The following is a 25,527-nucleotide window of genomic DNA, read 5'->3' as shown; positions in this document are numbered from 1 at the left end:
AGGCTCTTCAAAAAACCAGTGTGAGGGGGCATGGGTGTAGTGGAGACCCAAAAGCCACCTGTAAGGTAATTGGCCCGTCCCTCACAGAAGTGCCACACAGAAGGGATGCTGAGTCCAGGGTGCAGTACAGCACTGATGGAACACACAACTATCCTCTATTTCTTTATTCCGTCCTTCACTATTATGGTTCTTGCGTCACCTCATAAATCTTGTTAGACATGAGTATGTTCATTTGTATAATTAAGATTGTTTGATGCATGAAGGCCAAGGCAGATAACCCTTCAGAAACAGGAAAGGGAGCAATGATTCCCTGAGGGTATGGGAAGAGAGGGGGATGGAGGAAGAGGGAGCTAATAGCAATGATGACTGTACAATCCCATTTGAGGGGAATGAACAAACAGAATTATAGGTGAACAGATATCCTGGCCAGTGTAAAATAATAACAAAGCATGGAAATAATAATAAAACTATGTAACACAACAATAAGGCCTACTGGGAGGGGGGTGGGGATAAAGGGGAGTTGTTATCAAGGAGTTAGAGAAGAAAATGTTTTGAAACTAATGCTGGCAGCAATTGTAAAATTATGTTTGATCTAATTGAATTATGAATTGTTACAACATCTGTAAGAGCTCCCAATAAAATGATTTTTTTTTAAAATTTAGAAAGAGGAACACCATGTGATCCACCAATCCCACTCCTAGGTGTCTATCTTAAACACGTAAGAGCAGTAAGGAGACCAAGCACAGCACGCATCTCTTGACCGCAACACTACGCACAATAGGAAAGAAGTGTCCACCTACGGGAGAATGAATATTCAACAAGCGGCACATACACACGACAAACACTACACAACAGCTCATACCACGGATGAACCTGGAGGACATTATACGAGCGAAATACATCAAACCCAAAAGGTCAATTATTAGATGATGTCACTTTTGTAAAAAGTTGAAAGCCTCTGTACACACAGAAAGCAGCATTCTTTGGTGAGTACCAGGGATGTAAGGGTGGGAGGGCGACTCACTCACTGGATAGTAGACACGCCGGTGTTGGTGATGGGAACGTACTCTACAGGATGACACACGTTAGCACAACTTAAAGCAAACCGACAGAGCAGTAGGCAAGAATAAAGCGCAGCCATGGGAACGTACCCAACTTTGCAGCAACAGTAAACAGGAAGCAAAAACCATGTGAGGGGTTATCTAAGTTGATCTATTAGATACATGGGTGCGAAGGCATATGGGAGTATAAGCACAAACATATAAAGTATTTTTGTGGGCAGATGTGTATGGGAGGTGGTTTTAGAAATTGGGGGGAAATCCCACTATCTTTTCATTTCATTTTGCCATGCACTTTTTGAAGCCGTCCCCATTCATGTTGGTATGTGCTGCCTATGTATCCATGCGTATAATAAAGCACAGTGATAAATTCCTCCTAGACATATCCAAACACTTCATGCGGGATTGACATACTGGGCATGAAGGTTCAGGCCCACAGTCTCATGGGACAACTTAGTCAATTGGCATAGCATAGTTCATCAAGGCAGTGTTCTGCACCCCAGGTGAGAGAGTCGCACCTGGGGTCTTAAAAGTGGAAACGTGGTCACCAAAGAAAACACAAGTGTTCCCTTCGCACCTGTTGCAAAGGCGAGTGAGCGAAACTGAAGACTCTAGGAAGAACGGCTGAGAGCCCCTATGATCACTTAACTCGATTCTTCTATGAACTTATTAAAGCGCCTGTGTACATGCCAATGATATTTATTGCTCAATTAATAAATTTAGCTTTTATTGTCAAGCTAAAAAACACTTTCAAAAACAGATAAATTGCTAGTATTTCTAATTTAGAAAATTGGGAAAGGTGGTTACTACAAAAGTTTTTAGTTAGCACAAGTCTTTAGTTGGGATGATAACCAACCAATTTTCCTCTACTCATGTAGAAAGATCTTGCTTTACTTAATTCTACTTGTATAGAGGATCAATGGCCTAATTCCCTAAATATTAAAATGCATTCCCAGTATGCACTATTTAAGGAAAAAGAGGCAATAAGTCATGAAAAGAAACAGCTATTCGATCTCCTAGTCAATACATTGATGATTCTCAAAGTCTCACTATCAATGAGGCAATGCCAACTCATAGTGACCTGGTAGGGCACAGGAGAATGTCCCCTGTGGATTTCTGAGACTGTAACTTTTTATGGAAGTAGAAAGTCGCATCTTTCTTCCACGGAACAGCTGGTAGTTTCAAACTGCTCACCCTGTGTTTAAGTCTCCCAATACCGTGCCCACTATGCCAACCAGCAGGGTTCCTGACTCGATTCTAGAAAATGAAAATTAGAGTCAGTGTGGATTAGGCAGGTCCTTGGGTATTAAGTAGTACAGTGTGAAATTCACTTCTAACCTAAAGGTTGGTGGTTTGGATCAACCCAGGGACATCTCAGAAGAAAGGCCTAGAAATCTATTTCTATAAAGATTACAGCCAGGGAAATCCTATGAAGTTCTACCCTGTAACATATGGAGTCAGAATGAACCTGCTGGGAAGTGAGTTTTGGGTCTTTCTGGGTTTTGTGTTGCCAGAAAGAATACCATGTTTCAAGTTATTCAAATGCCCAAGGAACTTTTAACCCTGTCGTGGTGAATTCTAGGCTTTGATTCTGAGACACTCTATATAGTTAGGGTTTCCATTGGTTTTTTTAGAATTTATATCCAACCAAATTCATTGGGGAATTTAGGCAGAACAATTGTAAAGGTTTGGAAATAAATTTTAAAAATAAAAACATAATCGTGATGCCTCCTTATTTCTTTTTTATAACCAGGCAAGTGTTCCTGAAAAACAGCTGGCCGAGTGGGCTATGCACTGAGCAGCGACACGATTAGCAGTCTGACCCCACTAGTCACTCCATGGAAGTCAAGGGAGCTACATGTCAGTGAGTCTGGGTTAGTTTGTGACTGCTCCAGGCCAGCGGTGAGTAATCTTTTTTTTAAGCCAAGGGAGAATTAGATATTTACGACATCATTCATGGGTCACAAAACATTATTATTAAAAATTAGCCTTCTGCATTTGACTAAACATTTCATTAGCTCACCCCTAATGTTGGCCAGAACTGCTTCTCTTTGCTGAGGTGTTAGCCGGTATTAACAATTTGGGGGCCTTATATGGCCCAGGGGCCAGACATACCTCACACCTGCTCTAGGTTGACAGAGACTTTGAACAGTAAAATCACTGATTAAAATCTACTCACAGTGCTGCAGGATGTTATCTACACTACAGAAATCCCACACTCTCTGGGTTCTAAGCAGCCCTGCTGGCATGGTGGTTGCATGCTGGGCTGTGACCCACGAGGTCAGCAGTTTAAAGCCACCAGCTACTCCGCAGAAGAAAGATGCAGTTTCTGCTGCTGTAAAGAGTTACAGGCTCAGCAACCCCACGGAGGCAGTTCTACACTGCCCTCCAAGGTCACCATGAATTAGAATCGAGTTGATGGCAGTGAGGTTTTTATCTGGTAAGCTTAATTCCCCCCCTTAAGATCAGAAATTTCTATTAAAGAAAAAAGAAGTTTGCTTAACTATAGTGAAAAATATTTAAAGAGTCATACATTTTAAAATAACACTAAAAAGCTCCTAATCCCGTTTCCATAAAAAAAAAGACAAATTAAAATGGACAGAGATGCCGACATAGAAAAGCAAGAAATACTTATGAATAGTTTTTGAAGAGTAATATGAAAATTTTTTTATTTTCAAACTGAAGAAATAAGCAAATAAGTAACAAGTATGGCCTTTCTTCATCTATCATTTTCAAATTATTGGTGAATAGGCAAAGGAATGAAAACAATCTTAAAGTATAAGCTATTGAGAAAGATTTATGGCAAAGTTGATTTTGTGAAGAGATTTATTTATTTTTCTTATATTTAAGTTAGTCTTGCAACTAGGACGCTCAATTCGAATGTCACTGTAAATGTTCTGCCAGATGACTTCCACACCCCAAACAAAGCTCATTGGTTTTTAAGCACTTTTAAGAATTCAAGTCACACCCTCTCTCTCAAATAGTTACCTATACCTAGCAAGGGAAGGGTGAGTTGCGGTCCCTAGACCAACTCCCAAACTTGAGCCAGTTTACAGACTCACAACCTTTGAATAAGAGGGGGAACAGGTTCTTTGAGAAAAGACCCCACTGGGTGACAGTCAGTTAAACTGTAAATTGAATTATAATTATATTTAATTATACTTTTCTTGAAGCCAATCTACACTGAAAAACGCAGGAAGCATCAAAGTAATAAGGAAAGAAGACACAGAGTCACTCTACCAAAAAGAACCGGTGAACATTCGGCCACTTCAAAAAGTAGCAGAGGATGCAGAACTGATGATGTACTGAAGGAAAATGTCCAAGCCGTACTAAAACTATTAGGGAGAAACAAGGTTACAGAAATGGACCTAGAACATCAAAAGAAATGCTTCAACACGCCGATGCAGTGTGGGAAGTCCTCTCTAGCCTGTGTCAAGAAAGCTGGAGGACAGCTAGTTGCCTGATTAAACAATTGGAGTAGATCCGTATTTGGTACTATTCCAAAACAGGTGATCCCAACGAATGTGACAACTATGGAACAGTGTCATTAATATCACCTGCAGGTAAAATTTTACTGAAGCTAAATAAAAAAGGGTCAAAAATAAAAATAAAAAAGGGTCACAGCAGTAAGAACCAGCAGAAATTCAAGCCAGATTTAGCAGGGGATGCGGCACAAGTGGCATCATCACGGCTGACATGAAATGGATTGTAGCCGACAGCAGAGAATACTAGAAAGATGCTTTCTTTCCAATGAAAACGAGAAAACAGTGAAGTTGCCAAGAATTTCATTTTACTTGGATTCACAATGGTCACTGAAGCAGGAGCCACGTAATCAAATGAGGTAAATTATTGCACTGGGAAAATCTGCGGTGTGAGGCCGCTTTGAAGTGTTAAAGAGCAAAGACGTCATTCTGAGCACTGTGATGCACCTGCCCCCAAACACGGTGTTTCCCAGCACCCGCAAAGGCTCGGGGACCTGGAGGCTAAATAAGGAAAGCCAGCGAAGAACTGATGCATTGAATCATGGTGTCGGCAAAGGGTAGGAAAAGTACAATAGACTGCCAGAAGAACAAGCCATCTGTCTCGGAGGAAGTACCACCAGAAGGCTCCTTAGAAGCGAGCATGGTGAGACTTGTCTCGTGTATTTCAGGCACACTGCAGACCAGTCCCCGGAGAACACCACCATGCTGGGCAAAACAGAAGGCCAACAAAAGAAGAGGCCCTCCGACAGGCAGTGGCTGCGACCATCAGCCCACACCTAACAACTGTGATTGGGCCGTATTTGTTCCCGGTACCTAGGGTCCCTCTGAGCACAGTCCACGCCACAGCACCAAACAACAACGCTGCATCCCGTAAAGCTCCGTGGCAAGGATGACAACGTTTCTCCGGGTCAGAAAATCCACAACAGGCCACGAAGATAGCCCTCCTGAAAGTTAGGGTACTCAAGGTCCAGTCCCAGTCCTTTAGCTAATATAGTCTGGAAATTCAGGCAAATCCTATAACCTTACTGGAACCTTTCATCTTGCTGTAAGACACAATAGCAATGTGGGTTATCTTAAGAAATTTGTAATCACCATTGCCCAAATTCCCTATTTGTGTCTTGGACAAGAAGAAGGAATGCCCTATGAAGAACTAATCTTCCTGGATTTGTATGTGTGTGTGTGTGTGTGTGTGTGTGTGAAACCGAAGCCCTAGGGATTGTCCGGAACGTAACTCGGAGAGACTAGGTAATGACTACCATATATAAGCCGAGGTTTTCAGCACATTTTAAATGTAATTTGGGGATAATATTAGGTGCCTCGGCTGATATTCGGGTCGGCTTTACTCGACTATACGGGGTCTATTTTCTGTGATGCTAAGCGTCTGTGAATACCTCCCTAGCTTCAGAGGCTGTCCTGTGAGGCTCATGTGGGAAGGGGCAGCTGCAAGATGCTGCTCGCTGAGAACTGCTAACGCAGGCTTCTAACCGGGACCTGACGGTGAGTGGGATTCCACCTGGAGTTAAAGGAACCGAAGAAGTAGTAATATCGGGTTGCTTCTAAAGAAACGCAAACACCCAAGGTTATCAAATAGCATGTGGGTCAGGGTTTTCACTTCCCTGGGAATCTATAAATCACGTGCACTCACTTTACAACTTAGGTCTGACTGCCTTTGCCTGTAAATAGAATCAGATGCGGAAGAAAAGAAAAGACGCTCCCTGAAGTCTTCGGGGAATGAAGTGACAAGCTGACCACTACCCACACAGTAAAACTCAAGCCTTCCCAGTCGTCCAGCCAAGTCTTTCAAGTCCTATTTCTGAGAATAAAACCGTCGAAGCTCAATTTGAGTGTCACTGTGAACTCCTCTCTGTGCCAGTTGATGTTATCCACATATTTATAGCCGACGTACAAACAACTTAACATGTTTACATGGGGTGGTAATGGAAGTCATGTGTCAAATATGGCGGGGGGAGGGGTGGTGCAAAGCTTTCTTCAACGCTGCACTTTGAAGATACACAGTATCTGTGGAAACTCTGACTTACAAATGAGAATGCATTGTTTACTTATTCTGCTTAATTATAGAGAATTTGTGTTTCTATCCAGAACATATAATTTCTGAAGTCTCGTTGTTTTATTTTACTTTTTTCAAATTTTCTCTTTAGTGTTGCCCAAAGCTATGGAAGTCTCTACATAAGAAGCCTCAAGGAACAAGGTCACACACATTCTTGTGACTTTGTGTCCCCATCTGCTTGCAGCCCCTGCCCCTTAGGGTAAGGCAGTACAGCATCCCGCTATCGTGTCCCAAGCAGAAGAGCAAATCTGGAGAGCGCCTTCCTCCCACCACAGATATTCCCAGCGACCCCCCAGTTTGTTGGCTTTCCTCTTGAGCACTGTGAAGACCAGAACCACTTTTGAAAGCACCTGAAGCCAGGAAGAGACTTACCGTCTTTCTACTGGGTGAGTCCTTTGAATATATCCTTAAGTCTGAGTCTATAGAGACAGCTTATCCTTAACTGTCAATCAGTATGGATTCAGGAATGAAAATCTCTGTAGAGGAAACACTATATTGGCTTCATACAGTCCATAGAATCTACACTGGGGTCAATGTCTACAGAGCGTAAGATGATATCAAAGGAGGACCACAGTTCAGGTTGCCTCTTTCTTTGATGAACGGTGCCTTAGATGCATAGACCATCACAGTCAGTCTGCGCCTCTTCAGTGAAGACCCAGCAGTTCCCTTTCCTGACAGCCAAGATCTGGCCACTCTCATCCTTTAGCCTCCCAGTGGAACAAGCAAGCACACTGGCTGAACACAGGCTTGCCCCTCCTGGTCCTTCCTTTATATGGTCCTCTTGGAATTCCATGATAGCAATGATAATGTTACTAGTCACCTGGACACCTCCATACCTCTCTTATTCCAAACTCAGAGAACCTGACACTTAAAGAGTTGAATTTTAAAAATGGATAAACCTTCCATTCATTTTTTCACCTTTATATATACTTAAATTTCAGATTCTCATAACTTTTTTATATTAAAATTATTGAAAGATCAAAGAACTTAAGTTAGCTTAATTAAATCTAAAAGAACCCACAATTTATTTATAATTTTAAACTTCATTTTAAGTTGCTTGATATATTTCCCATCACATCTGAAAGTTCTGAGAAAAAACACTGAGGCATATAGTTGGTTGTGCTGCATTATATCAACTGAAGCTCCTGATGTTAGGTGCTGTCCCGTCGGCTCAGACCCATATTGACTTTATGCACAAAAGGAAGCAGCACCATCTGGTCCTGCGGCAACCTTTTAAAAAGCATCTGAAGCCCAGAACAAACTCTTAGCACCTTTCTCCTGGGAGAGTGCGTAAATATATCACTAAGAGGAAGCCTACAGAATGCTTTCCCTCCCTTTTCAACAATTATGGATTCAGGAACAAGAGCCCTGGAAACCTCAGTAGAGGAAACACTATATTGGTTTCATACAGACTGCACTTTTGTTATGTTTTTAGTTTTTTTACATCTTACCTGTAAATAGGTTTCCAAACCTTGTCGACGTTGTTCCAAGACTTTTGGGACCCAGTTTCTAACATGTTTAGAAGGGATTTCTGGAGTTTTTATACATTTCTTAAGCTGCAAATAAAAAACAGAACATGTCTCTTAATTATAAAGATGAAGCTTGGGGGAGGAGTCAATAAAAGAAAGTACCATTTCCAAACATAATATAGAGAAATGAAATACTACAAAGTTTTGTACCCAAACCCTTGATATATTGTATTGCCCTACACATAAAGATTTCATGATATATTGTATTGTCCTACACATAAAGATTTCATGATATATTGTATTGTCCTACACATAAAGATTTCATGATATATTGTATTGTCCTACACATAAAGATTTCAAGGTAAGTATTTTATGTTTTTGGTAGTTGTTGTTGTAGCTCATCAGGTATTTGAGATCAGAACTACTTAGTTATCTTTCTAAAAAAATACAAAGTCTATTAAGTAAATTACAAAGAAAGAAAATCAATTTATAATTTTTCAAATCAATCAATACAATGAAATTCTGCTTGGAAGTCTTTCTATATAAATTTATGGGCAAAACTAAATAAAATGACATTGTTCATAGCTGGCTATATAAGACACCATCCTAGCCAACTGCTGGTTTTGAAGAAGCCGCTGTGTTGAGAGAGATGTCCGCCCTCCTAGTACCGGAGTGCAGCCTAGGGCTGGAAGACACCTCTGCTCTGGAGCAGTGAGACACATGGCTAATCCTACAGCTGACAGAAATGGAAGTCCAGGATTTCTAACGGGCCCACAGCAGTTCACCTGCTGAGGAGTTGCATTTCCACCCCAGATGTAGTGAATCAAAATCTGTAACAAGATACACAAGGGATCTCACAGACGAATCCCCACGTGGCTGTAAGGATGACCTGGGAATCTAACAAGAAGATTCTGATTCACTGTATCTGGGGTCGATATGCAAATTCTCCACCAGCAGTCAAAACTGGAAAGTACCATTCAAAGCCTCACTGAACTCTGCCTACATCAGTGGTTCTCAACCTTCCTAATGCCGTGACCCTTTCATAAGTTCCTCATGTTGTGGTGACTCCCAACCATAAAATTATTTTCGTTGCTACTTCATAACTAATTTTGCTACTGTCATGAATTGGGTGACCCCTGTGAAAGGGTGGCTTGATCCCCAAAGGGGTCACAACCCATAAGTTGAGAACCACTGGTCCAGATGATCGCAGAAGGAGACTTCGAGTCTCCTCTGAGATCCCCGTTCCAGCCAATAGTTTTTAATTTCCACAGCTGACACCTTAGCATGGGCTCCCGGTCCATGGAAACCATAGGAAAATAAATTTGTGTTGTGTTGTTTTAAATCACAAAGTGTGTGTTAATTTGTTATCAGCAATAGAAAATGAATACAAATGGTCAGAGTCTGAGCCATCCAACGTGGAGAGGCAGGACAGAGAAGCAGGGCAGTCGGGGGGTGGTGGGGGTGGGGGTAGTGGTATGGGTGTGGGTGGGGGTGGAGATGGTGGTGGTAGAGATGGTGGTGGTGGAGGTGGTGATGGTGGAGGTGGTGGTGGCGGCGCTGGTGTGGTGGTGGAGGTGGTGGTGGTGGTGGTGGTGGTGTGGGGGTGGGGGTAGTGGAGATGGTGGTGGTGGGGGTGGAGGTGGTGGTGGAGGTGGTGGTGGTGGTGGAGATGGTGGTGGTGGTGGAGATGGTGGTGGTGGTGGAGATGGTGGTGTGGGTGGGGGTGGGGGTGGAGATGGTGGTGGTGGAGGTGGTGGTGGTGGAGGTGGTGGTGGCGGCGGTGGTGTGGTGGTGGGGGTAGTGGAGATGGTGGTGGGGGGTGTGAGGGTGGGGGTGGAGATGGTGATGGTGGTGGTGGGGGTAGGGGTGGTGGTGGTTGGTGGAGATGGTGGAGGTGGAGATGGTGGGGGGGTGGAGATGGTGGGGGGGTGGAGATGGTGGTGGTGGGCGTGGGTGGTGGTGGTGTGGGTGGGGGTGGTGGTGGTGGTGGGGTGGTGGTGGTGTGGGTGGGGGTGGTGGTGGCGGTGGTGGAGGTGGTGGTGGTGGTGGTGGAGATGGTGGTGGTGGTAAATCAGTAACGTTCACAGTCCGTTCAGTCAAGAGCGTTTCAAGAGCCGCCAATTGGACCGTGTCAAACGCTGCGGGAAAGTACACCTGCTGAGAGAAGAGCGAATGGGGCGGCAAGTAGACACTCCTGGTTCAAGGAGTCGCACCAAATGCGGAGGAGAACAACGGGGTGAACCTGGCGGAAAGCGTGAGCTCATAGAGGTTTCACATTTCGTGATGGGAAATACATGTTCATATGTTAGAGAGAACGATCCAGTACTGACAGGGAACTTGAGAGACGGCGTGTATCACTCCTCTGAGGGGACAGGTGCCGACTCACCTCTGCAGGCTGAGAGACTGCTCAAACGAGAGCAAGAGCCCAACTGCTAAATGAGTCGGTGGTAACAAGCTCACCAAGTTTCCATTTAATAATAACAATAATTTAAAACAAACCCTTCCTTTAAAAATAAGACCACAATGTTCCTTATGGTTCAGAATAGAAAATCACCTCCATTATGGGGCTCTTTAAAAAAAAATCTTCAAGATCCAGCAGTGAAAATACTTTTCCTGCTTACTTATGTCCAGAGTGCCACGGAAGGCGGTCAGTCTAGCTGCTGGGGTCCGTGACAGCACTTGCAGGTGAGTAATGGATTGCTTTAGATGAGGAGAGACAATATGTTTCCAGAAGGGCTCAGCTGCTTACAAGATAAATCCTCCTCTGCCACGTCATCCGATGATTAACTGTCCTGGCCAGACTGGGTCTGGCCACGTACCATTGCCCGATTCCACGAACCCACGAACACAAGCCCCTTTCCTGGCGTGAGCAGCTCGTTCCCTCTCTTACACCGTTAGAAGAGTGTACACGGGGGGAGGGGAAGGCGTGGGGAGAAAGGGAAAACCAGCCAATGATTGACATAACCACCTCCCGGGAGGATGGACAAAAGAAAAGTGAGTGAAGGGAGACATCAATTAAAAAAAAAAATTATCAAGGGTTCATGAGGGAGGGAGGGAGGGGGAGGAGAAAATGAGCTGATACCAAGGGTTCGAGTAGAAAGAAAATATTTTGAAAATGATGATGACAACATGTACAAATATGCTTGACACAATGGATGGATGGATGGATGGATTGTGATACGAGCTGTAGGAACCCTCAGAAAAATGAATTTTAAAAAAAGAAGAGTTGACACAGCTTATTCCATACGGACCTGGGACTGTAGCTACTGGTTATAGTCACTGTTTTCCACAGCAGGGATTGTTTCCCCTAAAACGATGAGAGAGCATGGAGAGAAAACACAGAATTGAGTCATGGGACATTGGGGGAAAGGCACTCTTGGACCCCAGATTCTGAGCCCTAATCCCTCAGGGTTTCCTGCAGAGAATGAATGTCCAAGGCAGTGCTCTCAGTCTGACCCCAGCTGCAGGTCCCTGGCCCTTCTAAAATGTGTGCTTCATTAAAGCACTGAGAATGCAATGTTTCACTTAAGCTCAAAGTTGGTAATAACAAAAATGAAAACCATTCATTTAAAACTGACCCAGCACCAACCATTAGGACCAGTGAAGAGGGAGCGGAGCTGACTGGAAACAGCTAGCCAGGCATGGAAAGTAAGCGCAGCAGTTGGCAGTGCAGGGCAGGATTGTCTCTCCATATACTCGTCTTTTGGTCTGTGGAGATAAAGTTGATTTCAAGGGCCACCGCTTAAAAGGGTAAGTTATTTGGCTGTAGGGAGGTGTGAACACGTGAGCTGGGGACGGGAGGACAGAGTTCCAGCCTTAAAGCTGACCCCACACAGGACACCCTATGACTCTTAAACACAAAACCCCAGCCAGATACTCTGTGGGGTTTGTTTTTACTTCAGTGATGTGGGGTTTTTCTAATTTGGGGTTTGTTTGGTTTTCCATCTAGGACTGACATAAGAGGAGCTACAAAGGCATCAGGACAAGTATAACCTGAGGTCACACTCCCGGCGAACTTCAATTCCAACACAGAAACGGTTCTTTCCAACAGAAAACATTCCTCCAGTAATTCAGAAACATGCCCGATGTACTCCAAACAACCCACTTGCCAAATACTTAATATTTAATAGGTGCTTCACACTCTACCAGAAAGTACAGCAGATACAAACAAGACAGAGTCCCTACTTAAAAGAAAAAAAAAAGAATATCTTCTGGTTAGACAAAACTTAGAGACAACTATGAACTATGTTTTTTTAAATATCAAAAACACCCGAAAGAATATTAAGGGGCAAGCTCTACATGAAACAGTAGTTCCGAGAACACATATTCGGAAATAATGCAAGCTACATGGAAGGAGAACTTGAAATGTCTTGATTTGGCTGAAGGAATCAGATGACAGGGCAGTCAGCACATAAAGGACAGAGAGGCAGCAAATGTTTTAGGGGAGACTGGCTTGGCTGTCACTGCAGTTTTCTTATAGAGCAAACAGTGCGGAACAAAATTGCTTTAAAAGTGGTGTGTGGTAAACGAAATAATGGTCCTTCAAAGATGTCCTGAGAGATGTAAGCGCCCCCAATAAAAGTATTTAAAAAAAAAAAGATGTCCTAAACCTTGTGAATCTATTACCTGGGTGGCAAGGGGACTTTGTGGCTGTGATGAGGCCGTACGTCTGGGAATGGGAAGGATATCCTGGCATGTCCACAGAGGCCCAATGGCATCACAAGGGACCCTAGCAGAGTGAGGCCAGAGGGTCAAAGTCAGGGGAGGGAAATCTCTTCTGAGGTTGGGCTAATGAATCGCTGACTCTGCAAGGGGAGGAGTCAGGAAAGCACGCAGCCTCCAGAATCTGGAAAAGGCAAGGAGAGGGAGTCTCTCCCGATGTTTCAGAGACAACATGGTCCTATTGGCCCGTTTTAGATTTCTGACTTCCAGAGCTGTAAAATTAAATGAGGTGGGGGGCAATTTGTTACAGCAGTCATAAGAAATTAATCGAGGGCCTATGAGGATTGCCATAGTGGTTATGCGTTGGGCTGCTAATCTTGAGGTCAACAGTTTAAAACCACCAGCCACTTTGCAGAAGCAGTGTGGCAGTCTCAGAAACTCACAGGGCAGTTTTGTCATGAGTCAAAACTGACTTGATGGCAGTCAGTTTGTGGGGTTTTTGCTTGGTTTTTAATGACTACTGACCTTGAAAGCCAGGATGTGGTACAAAATATGAACCTGCTTAGTAAATTTTACAAGAAAATGGGAACAGCAGATGCTTTAGGAACACTGGTCTACAGCAGAGATGGGTAAGAAGACATGGATTGGAAACCATCGAGTAAGTCTCACATAGAAACACACGGCTGGACTGGGATGATGAAAGTTCAAATGGAAAAATAAACGGCACAAGTTCCAGAAGTTTCGAGAAGGGTCAATAGGATTTGATGACATTCTGCGTGTGGAAGGTGAGAGATCTCTTAAAGCCTTTAAGGAAATCTAAAACGTTTAAAGCCTTTAAGGAAATCTGTTTGTTTGTTGAGAGGAGGGAGCGGAAAAGGTAGTCCATGACTAAAATATAGTTTTTAAATGATTACAGAATCAGAATTCTCAAAGTTCTACCGATATTAAAATCAGGGATGTGTGCCTAAAATGCAGATTACTGAGCCCTGTCATAAAGATTCTGATCCCATAGAGAGAGAGGGCTATGTTCAGGAGTCAGCATTTTAATAAAAAAAAAAACCTGCTGAGTTGCCAGGGTGCAGTATAGCACCAACAAAACACACATTCCTCTAGTTCAAGCGGTTCTCAACCTGTGGGTCGTGACCCCTTTGGGGGGGTGTCAAATGACCCTTTCACAGGGGTCGCCCGATTTATAACAGTAGCAAAATTACAGTGATGAAGTAGCAACAAAAATAACTTTATGGTTGGGGGTCACCACAACATGAGGACCTGTATTAAAGGGTTGTGGCATCAGCAAAGTTGCGAACCACTGCTCCAGTTCTTTAATGCCTTCCCCCCCGCACCACCACAATCATGACCCCAGTTCTACCATACAAACCCAGCTAGACCAGAGCATGTACACTGGTACAAATAAGAGCTCTTGACACAGGGAATCCAGGACAGATAAACCCCTCAGGAACAATAATGGGATGAGCCATACCATGAGGGTAGGGGGAAGGTGGAGAGAAAGGGAGAGAAAGGGGAAACTGATCACAATGATCGATATGTAACACCACCCCCATGGGGAGCAAACAACAGAAATGTGGGTGAAGGGAGACAGCAAACAATTTAAGATATAAAAATAATAATAATTTATAATTTATCAAGGGGTCAAAAGGGTAAGAAGGTGGGGGAGGGAGGGAAAAAAGAGGAGCTGATATCAAGGCTCAAGTAGAAAGAAAATGTTTTGAAAATGATGATGGAAACATATTATGCACATATGTGTTTGAGATAATTGATGGATAAGAGCTGTAAGAGCCCCCAATAAAATTATATATATAATCTCCCTGCTGAGTAAGGTGATTCAAAGTTCAGTGTGTGAAAAATACCAATAAGAAAATTTATCACAAAATATAATCAGAGTATTAAAAACACTGGAAGAAATGACCAATCATCTATGAAATCAAAAGAGGTAAAAGTTAACAGACAATACAAAAAATTTAAATGTAAAAAAATTTTAATGTATATAAATTGAAATTTTAAAAATCACCCAAATAAAAAATCTAAGAGCTCAATGAGAAGCATTTTCATCAATGGATAGCATTTTGTTCCTTAAACAGGCTACACAACTAAGGTGAAAAAACACTAGAGACCTTAGCAGATAAATGACAAAACATATACGTAGACAATTCAATAAAGGGATTATAAGTCCTGAGCAAACTTAAAAAAACATACATTAAAAATGGCAATAAGTCAATATATACAAATATATATACCGGTAGGTATTTGTATACATATTCAATGTTGATCAACGAAAGAGAAGAAAATTGTATTAGGATAGTAAAAATATGTTTAGGTAACATATTCCCCCAAAACTCTCTATAAGGTTCAACTTTCTAATAAAATAAATTGAAGGGAAAAAATGCATACACAAGGAAGGCAAAGTCCTTTAAGTTTTTAATTTTTCTTACAAAAAAACAGAATGAAATTTTAACAAGCATGAATGATTTGGATATTGTTTCCATATTTTAATATCAACAGTTACAAACATTTGGGATAAATAACAATCATCAAGGGCTTTTTTTAGACAACCAAATAACAGCTACATTGGTCAAGAATTTGTGTTTCTGCCACAAAATGCCTTGGCAATCCTGCAAGGAAAGTTTTGTGTCTGCAGCACATGAACAAGAGCCATGAATTTATCTATCTAATATTTAAATATAGATGTTTAATTATCTATTTGTCTGTTAACACTTTTAGCAAGGACAAAGAAGATGCAAAACTAGTACGGGAACAAATTAGATATATTGTACAAAAAATTTAGAATTTCGAGAAAGTTAAATGAGCCTATATTTAATTGCATTGAAAGGGAAATGTAAAAATGTAACATTGACGGCAAGCCACAAAGTTCAAATATGAAGAACGGTAGTACAGGGTAAGGTTACAAAACAGTAGCAGCAATCCCAAGGTTTGCACACTCGGATTAAATTTAGTGTCCACTTCAATCCTTCTTAACATGTAATGCTATAATCGAGGCACCTAGTTACCCATTGCTCCCAAGTCAGTTACATGGAGGTAAGAAAAGGAGACTTCTAACACCGACCTAGCCGGTACAATAAGATCAGACACTGTTGCCAAAATAAAACTGCTCCACAGATGATTTTACCTCTGAGTTGGCATCAGCTCAATGACAGTGGGTTGTTTTGTGGTGTTTTTCCTCCCTATAAATATACCTCAAATAATTTAACAATGCAGGTGAAAAATGCAAAGTTGAGAGACTTGAGACGACTGTAACTCTAAAATGTCGATCAGGAAAATAGTAAGCTACCATCAGAATGCAAAAACGGAAGGAAGAGTGAATCCTCACACAGCTAGGAAAGTTTTACACACTTGAATATCTAAGAACTGCCTACAATCACTGAAGAGAGGGTCCTCTTTTGCAGAAGAAAATGCAAAATACTCGAGTATAAGCCTAGTTTTCTCAGCACCTTTTAAATGCAGTTTTTGTGGTAAAATTAGGTGCCTCGGCTGATATTCGGGTCAGCTTATACTCGAGAATATACGGTAAATGGTGGTAGAGACTTACGCAGGATGCACCTCAGACCCCACACTCCTAAGAAGCACAAACAGCCCTTGCTGAGGGTGTGCCTAATTGGTGCTCTCCCAGCTGTGCCTCCTGGAGAGAACAGCTGGGCTGTGCAGGGGTCACCGTATGCTGGGTGCTGACCTAGGAGGTTAGGAAGAAGGGCTTCCACATGACAGGCTGCCAAGGTCAGACCCTGGTCACCACAGGCGGCGAAGGGGGTGGGGTGCTGGCTTGAATAGCAATGCTGGTACACAGTGGAAGCCTCTCTAGAATCCACGCTTCCTCCCCAGACCAACAAATGAGGGACTCTGAGCTCGCCCAGGTGAAAGGGGGACTCCGACCCTATGTTTGTGCTCTGTTCGCTAGGCTTTAGCTGTGGTAGCCCCTGCGTGGGTGGAAGGAGGGTCTATACTCACCTGCACTTCGGCTTTAGGAAGTAAATCCAGACTTAACACAATGGTATTGAAGAATTAGATGTAACTTATCCTCTGCCAAATAGAAAAAACATGAATCTAACTTAGGCCTCCCCTTTAAAAGAAAATGTTTACTCAATTCTCCAGTCTCCTGACTAAAATATGTAAAACCTTAATAGAAAAAAAAATGCTAAAGAACGTTGAATAGAGACTAAGCAAACTATCACATGTACAGACTGAAATCTTCCAGAAAGTTCGGGATGTCTATAATCCAATTAGAAAAACAGGGGTTAGAAATGTATTTTTCAGTCCTTATTTAAAAAAATAAAATGAGAAGAACTACCGTTTTTCTTAATGCACTGTTGAAGAATACATTGTATCCCCCTAAAAAATATGTGCTGTAAATCCTTGGCAGTGTGTTTCTCTGTCAGGCTAATGAGACGAGTGAGTGCAGGGTGTGTTTTAAGACACTCTCCTTGGAGATATAAAAGAGATTAAACAAGCAAGCCAGAGACACAGAGAGGATGGGGGAAGCGAGATGCCAAATCACAGGAAGACTGGTCGGGACAAGAAGCTCGAAAGAGACAAGGACCTTCTTCGAGAGCTTGGAGAGAGAGAATGCCTTCCCTTACAGCCTGCACCCTAAATTCAGCCTCCTAGCCTCCTAACCTGTGAAAAAATTAATTTCTGTTTGCTAAAGCGCCCACTGTGACCTTTATGCAACAACGAGTAGCTTTAAATATCTAAGACATCTACTACACACACTTGGGATCTTTCCAGAAGTGAAAAATTGAATTATTTCAGACTTTATATATGTATGTAAAAGGAGCAAATAGTAATATTGGGTCAAGCAAGTTTCTCGTGAGCAATTGCATGAGGTAGTTCTAGTTAAGATGTTATTAGGTGCGGTCGAGTACAAAATCTTCTATCTAAAACAGAACAAAGCACTGCATGGTCCTATACCATCTTCACAATTGCTAATTTTGAGCCCATGGTTGCAGCCATTGTGGTAATCCATCTTGTCAAGGGTCTCCCCTTTACCTCTGACTCTCTCCCAAGCACGATGTCCTGACAGCATGTCCAAAGTACGGGAGACAAAGTCTTAACAATCTCTCTTCTAAGGAGCACTCCAGCTGAACTTCGTCTAGAACAGATCTGTTCATTCCCCTGGCAGGCCACGATCTATTCCACATTCTTCTCCAAAACCATAATTCAAAGGCATCTCTTCTTCTTCAGTCTTCCATCCTCATTGAAAAGACCATTAGCTTATTCTTCAAGTGCACCTTATCCTTCAAGGGCACCTTATTCTTCAAAGTGGCATCTTTGCTCTTCAAAGCATCAAGTAAGTCTTTTGCAACAGATTTGCCTAATGCAATATGTGGTTTGATTTGTTGGCTTCTGTTCCCCAAATGTTGTATTGTGGATCCAAGTACAATGAAATCCTTGACAGCTTCGATCTCTTCTCTATTTATCATGATGCTGGGGGGGTCCTGACGTTAGGGTTCTTGTTTTAGTGAGACAGCCCTAGTGAGTGCACTAGTCTTCAGAGAGTCACTGTCAGCTGGCCAATTCAGCCGCATGGCAACACGTTAGGAGCACTCCACAAATAAGGTATAGAAAACAAAAGAGTTAAAGTTGGTGGAAAACGAAATGCATTCGCTCTCCTTCTTTCTCATTGACAATCTCCCCCGAAATGCTCAGATTTTCCTTTTGCATTACTGTTAATTTTCTCTGAGACGTTAGTTAAAATGATACTGGAGCGGTAATAGCGGTCTTGTGGAGTGAGCCTTTACGGAACCAACCAGCCCGTGAGCAAGCATGCAGATGGACATTATCGTTTTCAAGTAACAAGTTGAGTTTGAAAAAATTCTTCCTGTAAAATTACCACTCATTATTTTCCTTGTAAAATCAGTACACGTATTTCATAGTAAAACAAGACCGGGGCCACTTTATTCTTTCTGGACCCACAACACCCCAAGTGGCGCACCGCAAACAGCCCCTGTCTCACGTCTGACATACTTGTATGCGTAAGTGCTCCAGTGAAAACCGACTAAACCAGAAAACACACCTTTAAGAGGCAAATTTGAAACCCAAATTGACCTTCATGACAAAGAAGGTACTATTACTATTCAAAGAAATGCCAGAGGACAAAAGAAAGCTGTCGGAAAGTTGTCTCAGTCACCATACACAGAAAAAGAGAAATATATAATTACCTTTTTGTGTAAGGCATGGAATTCACTGTACCTCTTTTCAACAAAATGTTTTCTTCCGTTCATTAGCACTTCTATCTTAAACACCTAAGGGGGAAAAAAGGTAAAAGATTAATTCCACCAGTTTAAAGCCCTCAATTGTCTGATGCGGTAAGTTTGTGACCATGATATATTTCATCCCTTTAATTACAGTAGCTGATCCCCCAAACCCAGGAGGCTCAGGAGACCCTGGCCCAACAGGCCTGATTAATGAGCAGTCGAAGCACATGCTCACTAACAAACTGCAGTGTGCTCAGCAAGCGCTGTCTAAAAGCAACGGAGAACAGTGCAAGGCTCCGTAACTTTTTAATCAAATCTCCCTCACTTAAAAGTCGTACTTCACATAACGAGGACGACTGCACCTAATGAGGACAATAAAAACACGAGGCGACAGGCAGGCTCTGGCAAAAGAATTCAGGCACGTGGGGCTCCCACTGTGGTAGGAGTTCAGTGTTGGCAGTACCGTCGTCTGTACGACACGCATGCAAACAGCCGTGCCGTGGAGGTTAATTTCCTCCTACGCTGCATATTCATCTCTAGTCTCAGCTGGCTTCTTGGGCCGTGGGCAAACCTAGGGAAAGGCAGGGAAGGTTCCTTGCCCTGTATGATGAGTGACAGCCTCTGCTCCCACCTCCACGAGGCTGAAAGGCCAGATGCAAAGGCTCTCTGGGTGCACTAATTAGTAGGCACTCACATGACATCTTCTTGATTCTTAGGTCAGTGGGTCAAAAATGGGAGCAAGGGACAAGAAATATGGTGAGATGCTCATGAAAACAGGAACAATGCCCAAGTGAGCTGGGGGCTGGGGACCTGGCAAGTAGTGAGGAGAAGGTGCCCTGTCACTTCCGAGTGCCCACATACGGCTCCTGTTGTGCTGAGCAAGAGTTGACAAAACCTGTGGAAGAGCAAGCCTGATTTCCAGGCTCCAGGTCTCTTTGGACAAAAACCACAGGGGAGGGCGCTGACATAGGATACTACCAAGAGCCCAAGTCATGCATATGTAGTGTTCCCTAAAATTAACAACTTCACTTTATGATATGACACACAGGGTTACATGCCTTCACTTCAAATAGACCCAGACTAAAATGTGGCTGTACTTTGGGGCCTTTTTGAATCAGAAACAAAATCCTCCTCATGCCATGATTTCATTTAAGAAGATGCCTGCTTCCATGTAATAAATGGTAATTTTGCTACCAATGTAATATTTGTAGCTTTTTAAAAAATCCTGTGCAATAAACCCTTTTATTTGGCAAATCAGTGAAAGCATTTTCTTCTAGAAACAGGCATATACTTCAAACTATGACTTAATTTTTTTAGAGTAAGAAAATCTGTTTACGAATGCACCAAAGAAGTTATTCTTCTTCAAAGACTCCGTCAGAAAAAGAATCAGGAAAATACCCTGAGAAGCACCTATAAGAGAAACCCAGATTCAACTTGGAAGCTTCATTAATAAAATTCACAGCCCCCTTTTTAGTGGTAGGTCCCAGATCTAAATCAGGACAATGTGATGGCAATGAAAGTAGCTACCATCGGCTGAGCTGTATGAAACCATGAATTTGTGGTCTGGGTTGAGTTATGAGACTCTCTCACACACACACACACACACACTCACACACACACAAATCACCAACTTAATTGGCACATTTGCTGCTGAAGCTGTAGAAGAGGGAGAAGGTGGAATTCAATCTACTGGGTCACCCCCCAAGACCACAGGTAAGAAGCACAGCCACTCAGCAGCTGCCTCGTGACATGTCATCCTTTTAGTCAACCAGCCAGCTCCATCACTAAACTCCGCGGTGACTTGTCACAAGCCCTAAAGAAGTACTGCATTCACTAGAGGAGGCCAGGGTGTGTTTTGTTGTGTTTTTTTTTTTGGGGGGGGGGGGGAAGAGTACATAAACAGATACACACACACAATTCCCTTGGTTTAACAAAGACAATACATTTCACTTCTAATACTTTCACTAGGTTGTCATGGAAAATGAATAGTGTATCCCTAATAAGAAGATGTTTTTTCTTCTAAGTTCTGGGACAGTATCTTGAAAAGAAGGCAAGTTGGTTAATCAGAATTCCCACGGCAAAGTGAAGAAAGAAAAGGAGTCAATTTAACAAATTCCATGTTCTAGAACGTCATGCCGGCATACCGGACTTCTTCTCTTTTAAAAGCTTGTAGTTTGATTTTCTGACGCACTGTGCTGCTGCCCAGAGTACTTTAGGCTTTTGCTGCTGTTGCCCTGCTATCCTGGCACATAGTGGTGGCAGCATGAGGGCAATGTCTAGAAGCACAGTCACTGGCACTCACCCATGCCATAGATACTTGCATTTGGAAAATCTGGTGCAAAAGACCTCTTAAAAGTATTTAAAGGCAATGATTAAAGTGTGCCAGTCCCGAGCCATGGTATTTTCAATCACCTCATATGCATTTGAAAGCAGGGCAATGAATAAGGAAGGAGAAAAGCTGATGCGTTCAATTATGGTGTTGTGAAAGAACGCGGAGTGTACACAGATTGCCGGAAGAATGAACAAATCTGTCTTTAACAAAGCACAAGTACTTCAGATATGTTATCAGGGGAGACCAGTCCCCAGAAAAGGACCGCATGCTTAGTAATTTAGAAAGGCAACAAAAAGGAACAAGACACTCAGAGAAATGGATTGTTATGGTGGATACAACAATGGGTTGAAACATACAACGTCCATGAGGATGGTGCAAGACCAACTCATGTTCCGTGCTATTATGCAAACAGTCACTATGAGTGGGAACCAACTCTCAGCACCCAACAATAACAATACCAAGGGCCTACAATAAACCTGGGAGATGTTCTAGGCCCTAGGAATTTCAAAGTGATCCAAATAGATAAGAGCTCAGTCTTCACGACACTTACAAGCTATTGAGTAAGGAAGGCAGTCTGTAACATACAAACAAATGTCATGAGATCAGGAAATACTTAGTGGTCTCAAGAATAATACTGCAGGGTAAGGAAACAGAGCTCAGTAAAAGTGCTGGTTTAGACAGAGCAGTCTAGTGAAGGCCTCCCATTCAGAGAGGCGATAAAAGGGCATAATCTGGAGGTAAACATTTTTGGGTCTCTACTCTGCCTTCTCCCTCATTCTCAATGGTATGATGTTTTGTTCTTTGATACCTGATCCCTTCAACATCTCATGATCACACAGGCTGGTGTGCTTCTTCCATGTGGGCTTTGTTGCTTCTGAGCTAGATGCTCGCTTGTTTACCTTCAAGCCTTTTAGACCCCAGACACTATATCTTTTGATAGCTGGGCACCATCAGCTTTCTTCACCACATTTGCTTATGCAACCATTTGCCTTCAGTGATCAATCGTGTCAGGAAGGTGAGCATTATGAGATGCCAGTTGATTGGAACAAAGTGTTCATGTATTGAGGGAGTGCTTGAATGGAGGCCCGATATCCACCTACTACCTTAATGTTAAACCTATAAATATATGCACATAGATCTATTTCCACAGCCTCATAAATATTTACATATGTTTGCACGCCTGTATTTAGACCTCTCTAAATGCCTTTTGCCTCCTAGTTCTTTCTTCTACCTCCTTTGCTTTCCACTTGTCCCACTATCATGCTCAGCCTTCATTTGGGTTTCGGTAATTCCTCTCAGTTACATTGTGCTGGATTAAGCCCTACCAGGCCTCTCACACCCTCCTTGCCACTGATTTTGGATCACATGTTGTTCCCTTGTCCCTGGGTTTGCTGACACCCTTTCCCCCACTTTCCACTCCCCCATGTCCCCCAGAAACTGTTATTGGTCCTGTTGTTTTCTCCTCCAGATTGTTTAGCCAGCCTATCCTATCTAGATAGACCTGCAGAGATAATAATGCGCACAAAAACAAGACAGAGAAAAACAAATCAACAACAAAAAACAATGACTATAAAAAAGAAAAGCCTATACATAGTTCAAGGCCTGTTTGTTGACCGTTAGGAGTGTTTTCTGGTAAATCTTTATAGGAGCAGACAGCCTCTTCTTTCTCCTTCAGAGAAGCTGTTGGGTCTGAACTGCCATCCCTGTACTGTATTACCAGCCCAATGCTTAACCCACTACACCACCAGGGGCCCTTTGAAAAAGAGTAGACAAGTATATTTATTTTCATTTCTATAAAAATATTTTGTTTAATAAGTTTTAAATGCTACTTTAAAGGGAAAGACTCAGATTCTTAATGGGATTTTTTAACTACACGTTGGAGCCAAATTTTTCTCCTTATGATAACATCTCTAAACTGTACTGGAAGTCAATGAAGAAACACTTCACATTATGGGTTTACATTAATTTTTTAAGAAACATATCTAAGACATAAAATAACTGAAGGTAAGGAAGGATAAAGCCATATGCTGATTGAAATAGCATTTACCTTTCAGGAACTCACACTTTACCAAAAGAAGGCATTTTTCTGTAACTAGTAAAGTGTCTGATCAATAACTTAAATGCCTGCCAACGATGAAGGAATTTCATATTCAAGCACAGCTTTCAGTCTGCTGTTCTAAACAATTTGGTCACTGTTACACAGAGGTTATTGAAGCATGACATCATCCTTGGTGACGTGGAGGGACAGCAAAAGGAAGACCCTTGATGACACAGAGTGACACAGGGGCTGCAACAATGGCCTCAAACAGAGCAATGACCATACAGCACAGGTCACACAGTGTTTCATTCTGCGGCACATAAGGTCACCGAGTTACACCTAAGAAAAAGTGCTATTCAGAGAATCAGAAAAATATGTAAAGGGAAACTATCGACTCAAAATGCAACTTTTATATATGAGGGGCCTTCAAAAGATTCATGGAAAAATTATCTTATCCTTTAATTCTATCTTCCCACAAACTTTTTGTAGCCCTGTCACATGTTTTAATCATTGCTTAATCAGAAAATGATACATAACCTATGAACACTGAGCTTGAAATCAATATACCAGAGATTATGCTTCTACTTAAGAAATAACCAATAAAAGTAAATAAAGTTCTTATACTATAAAAAGTTAAATCTCTAAGAGAACCATTTATTGAATGTCTACTGTAGGCCAGGCTTTTATTTAAGTATATTAATTCAGAAGATGCTTTTTTTTTTTTTAGGGAAAGATGGTCTCTAACTATAAACAGTCACTATGATATTATTAAGTATACTTACAGTTCAAAATTATTATATTTATTTTGTTATTAGTTCTGAGCCTCACACGTGGCATTTCCTTTACGATACCACACTGATAATATAGGAAACATTATACTACTTGCAGTATTGTATAAACTGCTTATACCCATTTACCCATCCTTACTGAGTCTATTCTGATTCCTATCAGCCCTACAGGGCAGATTAGAAATGCCCCTTGGGTTTCGGAGACTTTAAATCTCAGAGTCGCAGACAGCCTCACCTTTCTGCTGGGAGCCGCTGGGAGGTTCCTCCAGGAAGTGCTGGGCGATGGCGGCACACCCACGAGAGCCCTCGGGAGAAAGAGGGGGCTGTGTGCTCCGTTCAAGACTTACGGCCTTGGAAACCCTCTACAGCAGCGTTTCTCAACCTGGGGGTCCAGCGACCCTTTCACAGGGGCCGCCCGATTCATAACAGTAGCAAAAAGACAGTGATGAAGTAGCAACAAAAATCAATTTACGGTTTGGGGTCACCACAACACGAGGAGCTGTATTAGAGGGTCGCGGCATGAGGAAGGGTGCTCTATAGGACTTGAATTCAGAAGAGCAGGCTTACACAGCTATTACCTTTCCCCCCACACTTCTGAAAGCGTCTCACTGGCAGGCTTTAAAAATGCTATTAAGGAGAAATATTATTACCTGAATGAGTTAGTTAGCTTATTGTGCCAACCTGGCAGATAAACACATATGGGGTTAATTGAAGGGTGGAGGGATAAATGGCTTAGTGACCCTTGCCTTTCCAGTTCTCTGGTCTGCTTTCTGATGGTCCCACCAGGGTGCAGCTACCTTAGCAGTTCCCTGCTTCAGGCTGCAAGGCTGACTTCCTGCAAGACATCCATAAGGAGAAGCCACATGGACTATCCCCGATGCAGCCCTGGGTGCTGGAGCAGCTGTGTGGAGACCCCTGCCAGCTCTGAGATGCTTCACACTCATTGATTCGGCTTTCCTCCTGCAGTCGGCATCATTGCATTTGTTTTGTGAGATGGAGGACGACTTTGTGGATTGATGTTGGACATATGGGTTAATGGGTTAATGTTGGACTTGTGGGCTTGGTAGCACTGGGTTGGGATGTTTTCTTGATGCGCACTTAACCTTTATATAAAACTCTCTCTTATAGATGGGTTTCTTTGGATTTGTTTCTTCAAAGTACCCAGACTAACACACCTGAAATAAACCACTCCTTAAAAGAAAAAAACCGTTTCTAAATAATTGCCCCTACTGAATAACTCTGTACCCATTTCCACTGGTTACTTTCTTAACTTGAACCTCTTCCTTGATCCGCTAATTGTCTCAGTCTCCTTTGGCTAACATGTTATTATGTAAGTTGAAAAATATCCACACTCTATAGACTTCCTTTCACGGAATCCTCCCCACTTCACCCTTATCTCCACT

At 42.4% G+C, this 25,527-nt stretch overlaps 1 protein-coding gene across 4 annotated transcripts in view; it reads right to left on the bottom strand.

Annotated features, from left to right (window-relative positions):
* Positions 1-25,527, bottom strand: part of SNX24 (sorting nexin 24) — a 187,714-nt gene that overhangs the window by 68,835 nt on the left and 93,352 nt on the right. For all 4 annotated transcript variants that reach the window (XM_075541439.1, XM_075541442.1, XM_075541441.1 and 1 more), the window contains 2 exons: positions 18,931-19,014; positions 8,060-8,164 (listed from right to left, as the gene is read on the bottom strand). In XM_075541439.1, coding sequence (XP_075397554.1) covers positions 8,060-8,164; positions 18,931-19,014 — 189 coding nt within the window. The remainder of the gene's footprint in view (positions 1-8,059; positions 8,165-18,930; positions 19,015-25,527) is intronic.

The sequence above is a fragment of the Tenrec ecaudatus genome, chromosome 2 (genome assembly GCF_050624435.1).
Source record: "Tenrec ecaudatus isolate mTenEca1 chromosome 2, mTenEca1.hap1, whole genome shotgun sequence".
NCBI classification, from domain to species: Eukaryota; Metazoa; Chordata; class Mammalia; order Afrosoricida; family Tenrecidae; genus Tenrec; species Tenrec ecaudatus.
This window is presented reverse-complemented; position numbering and strand designations above follow the sequence as displayed.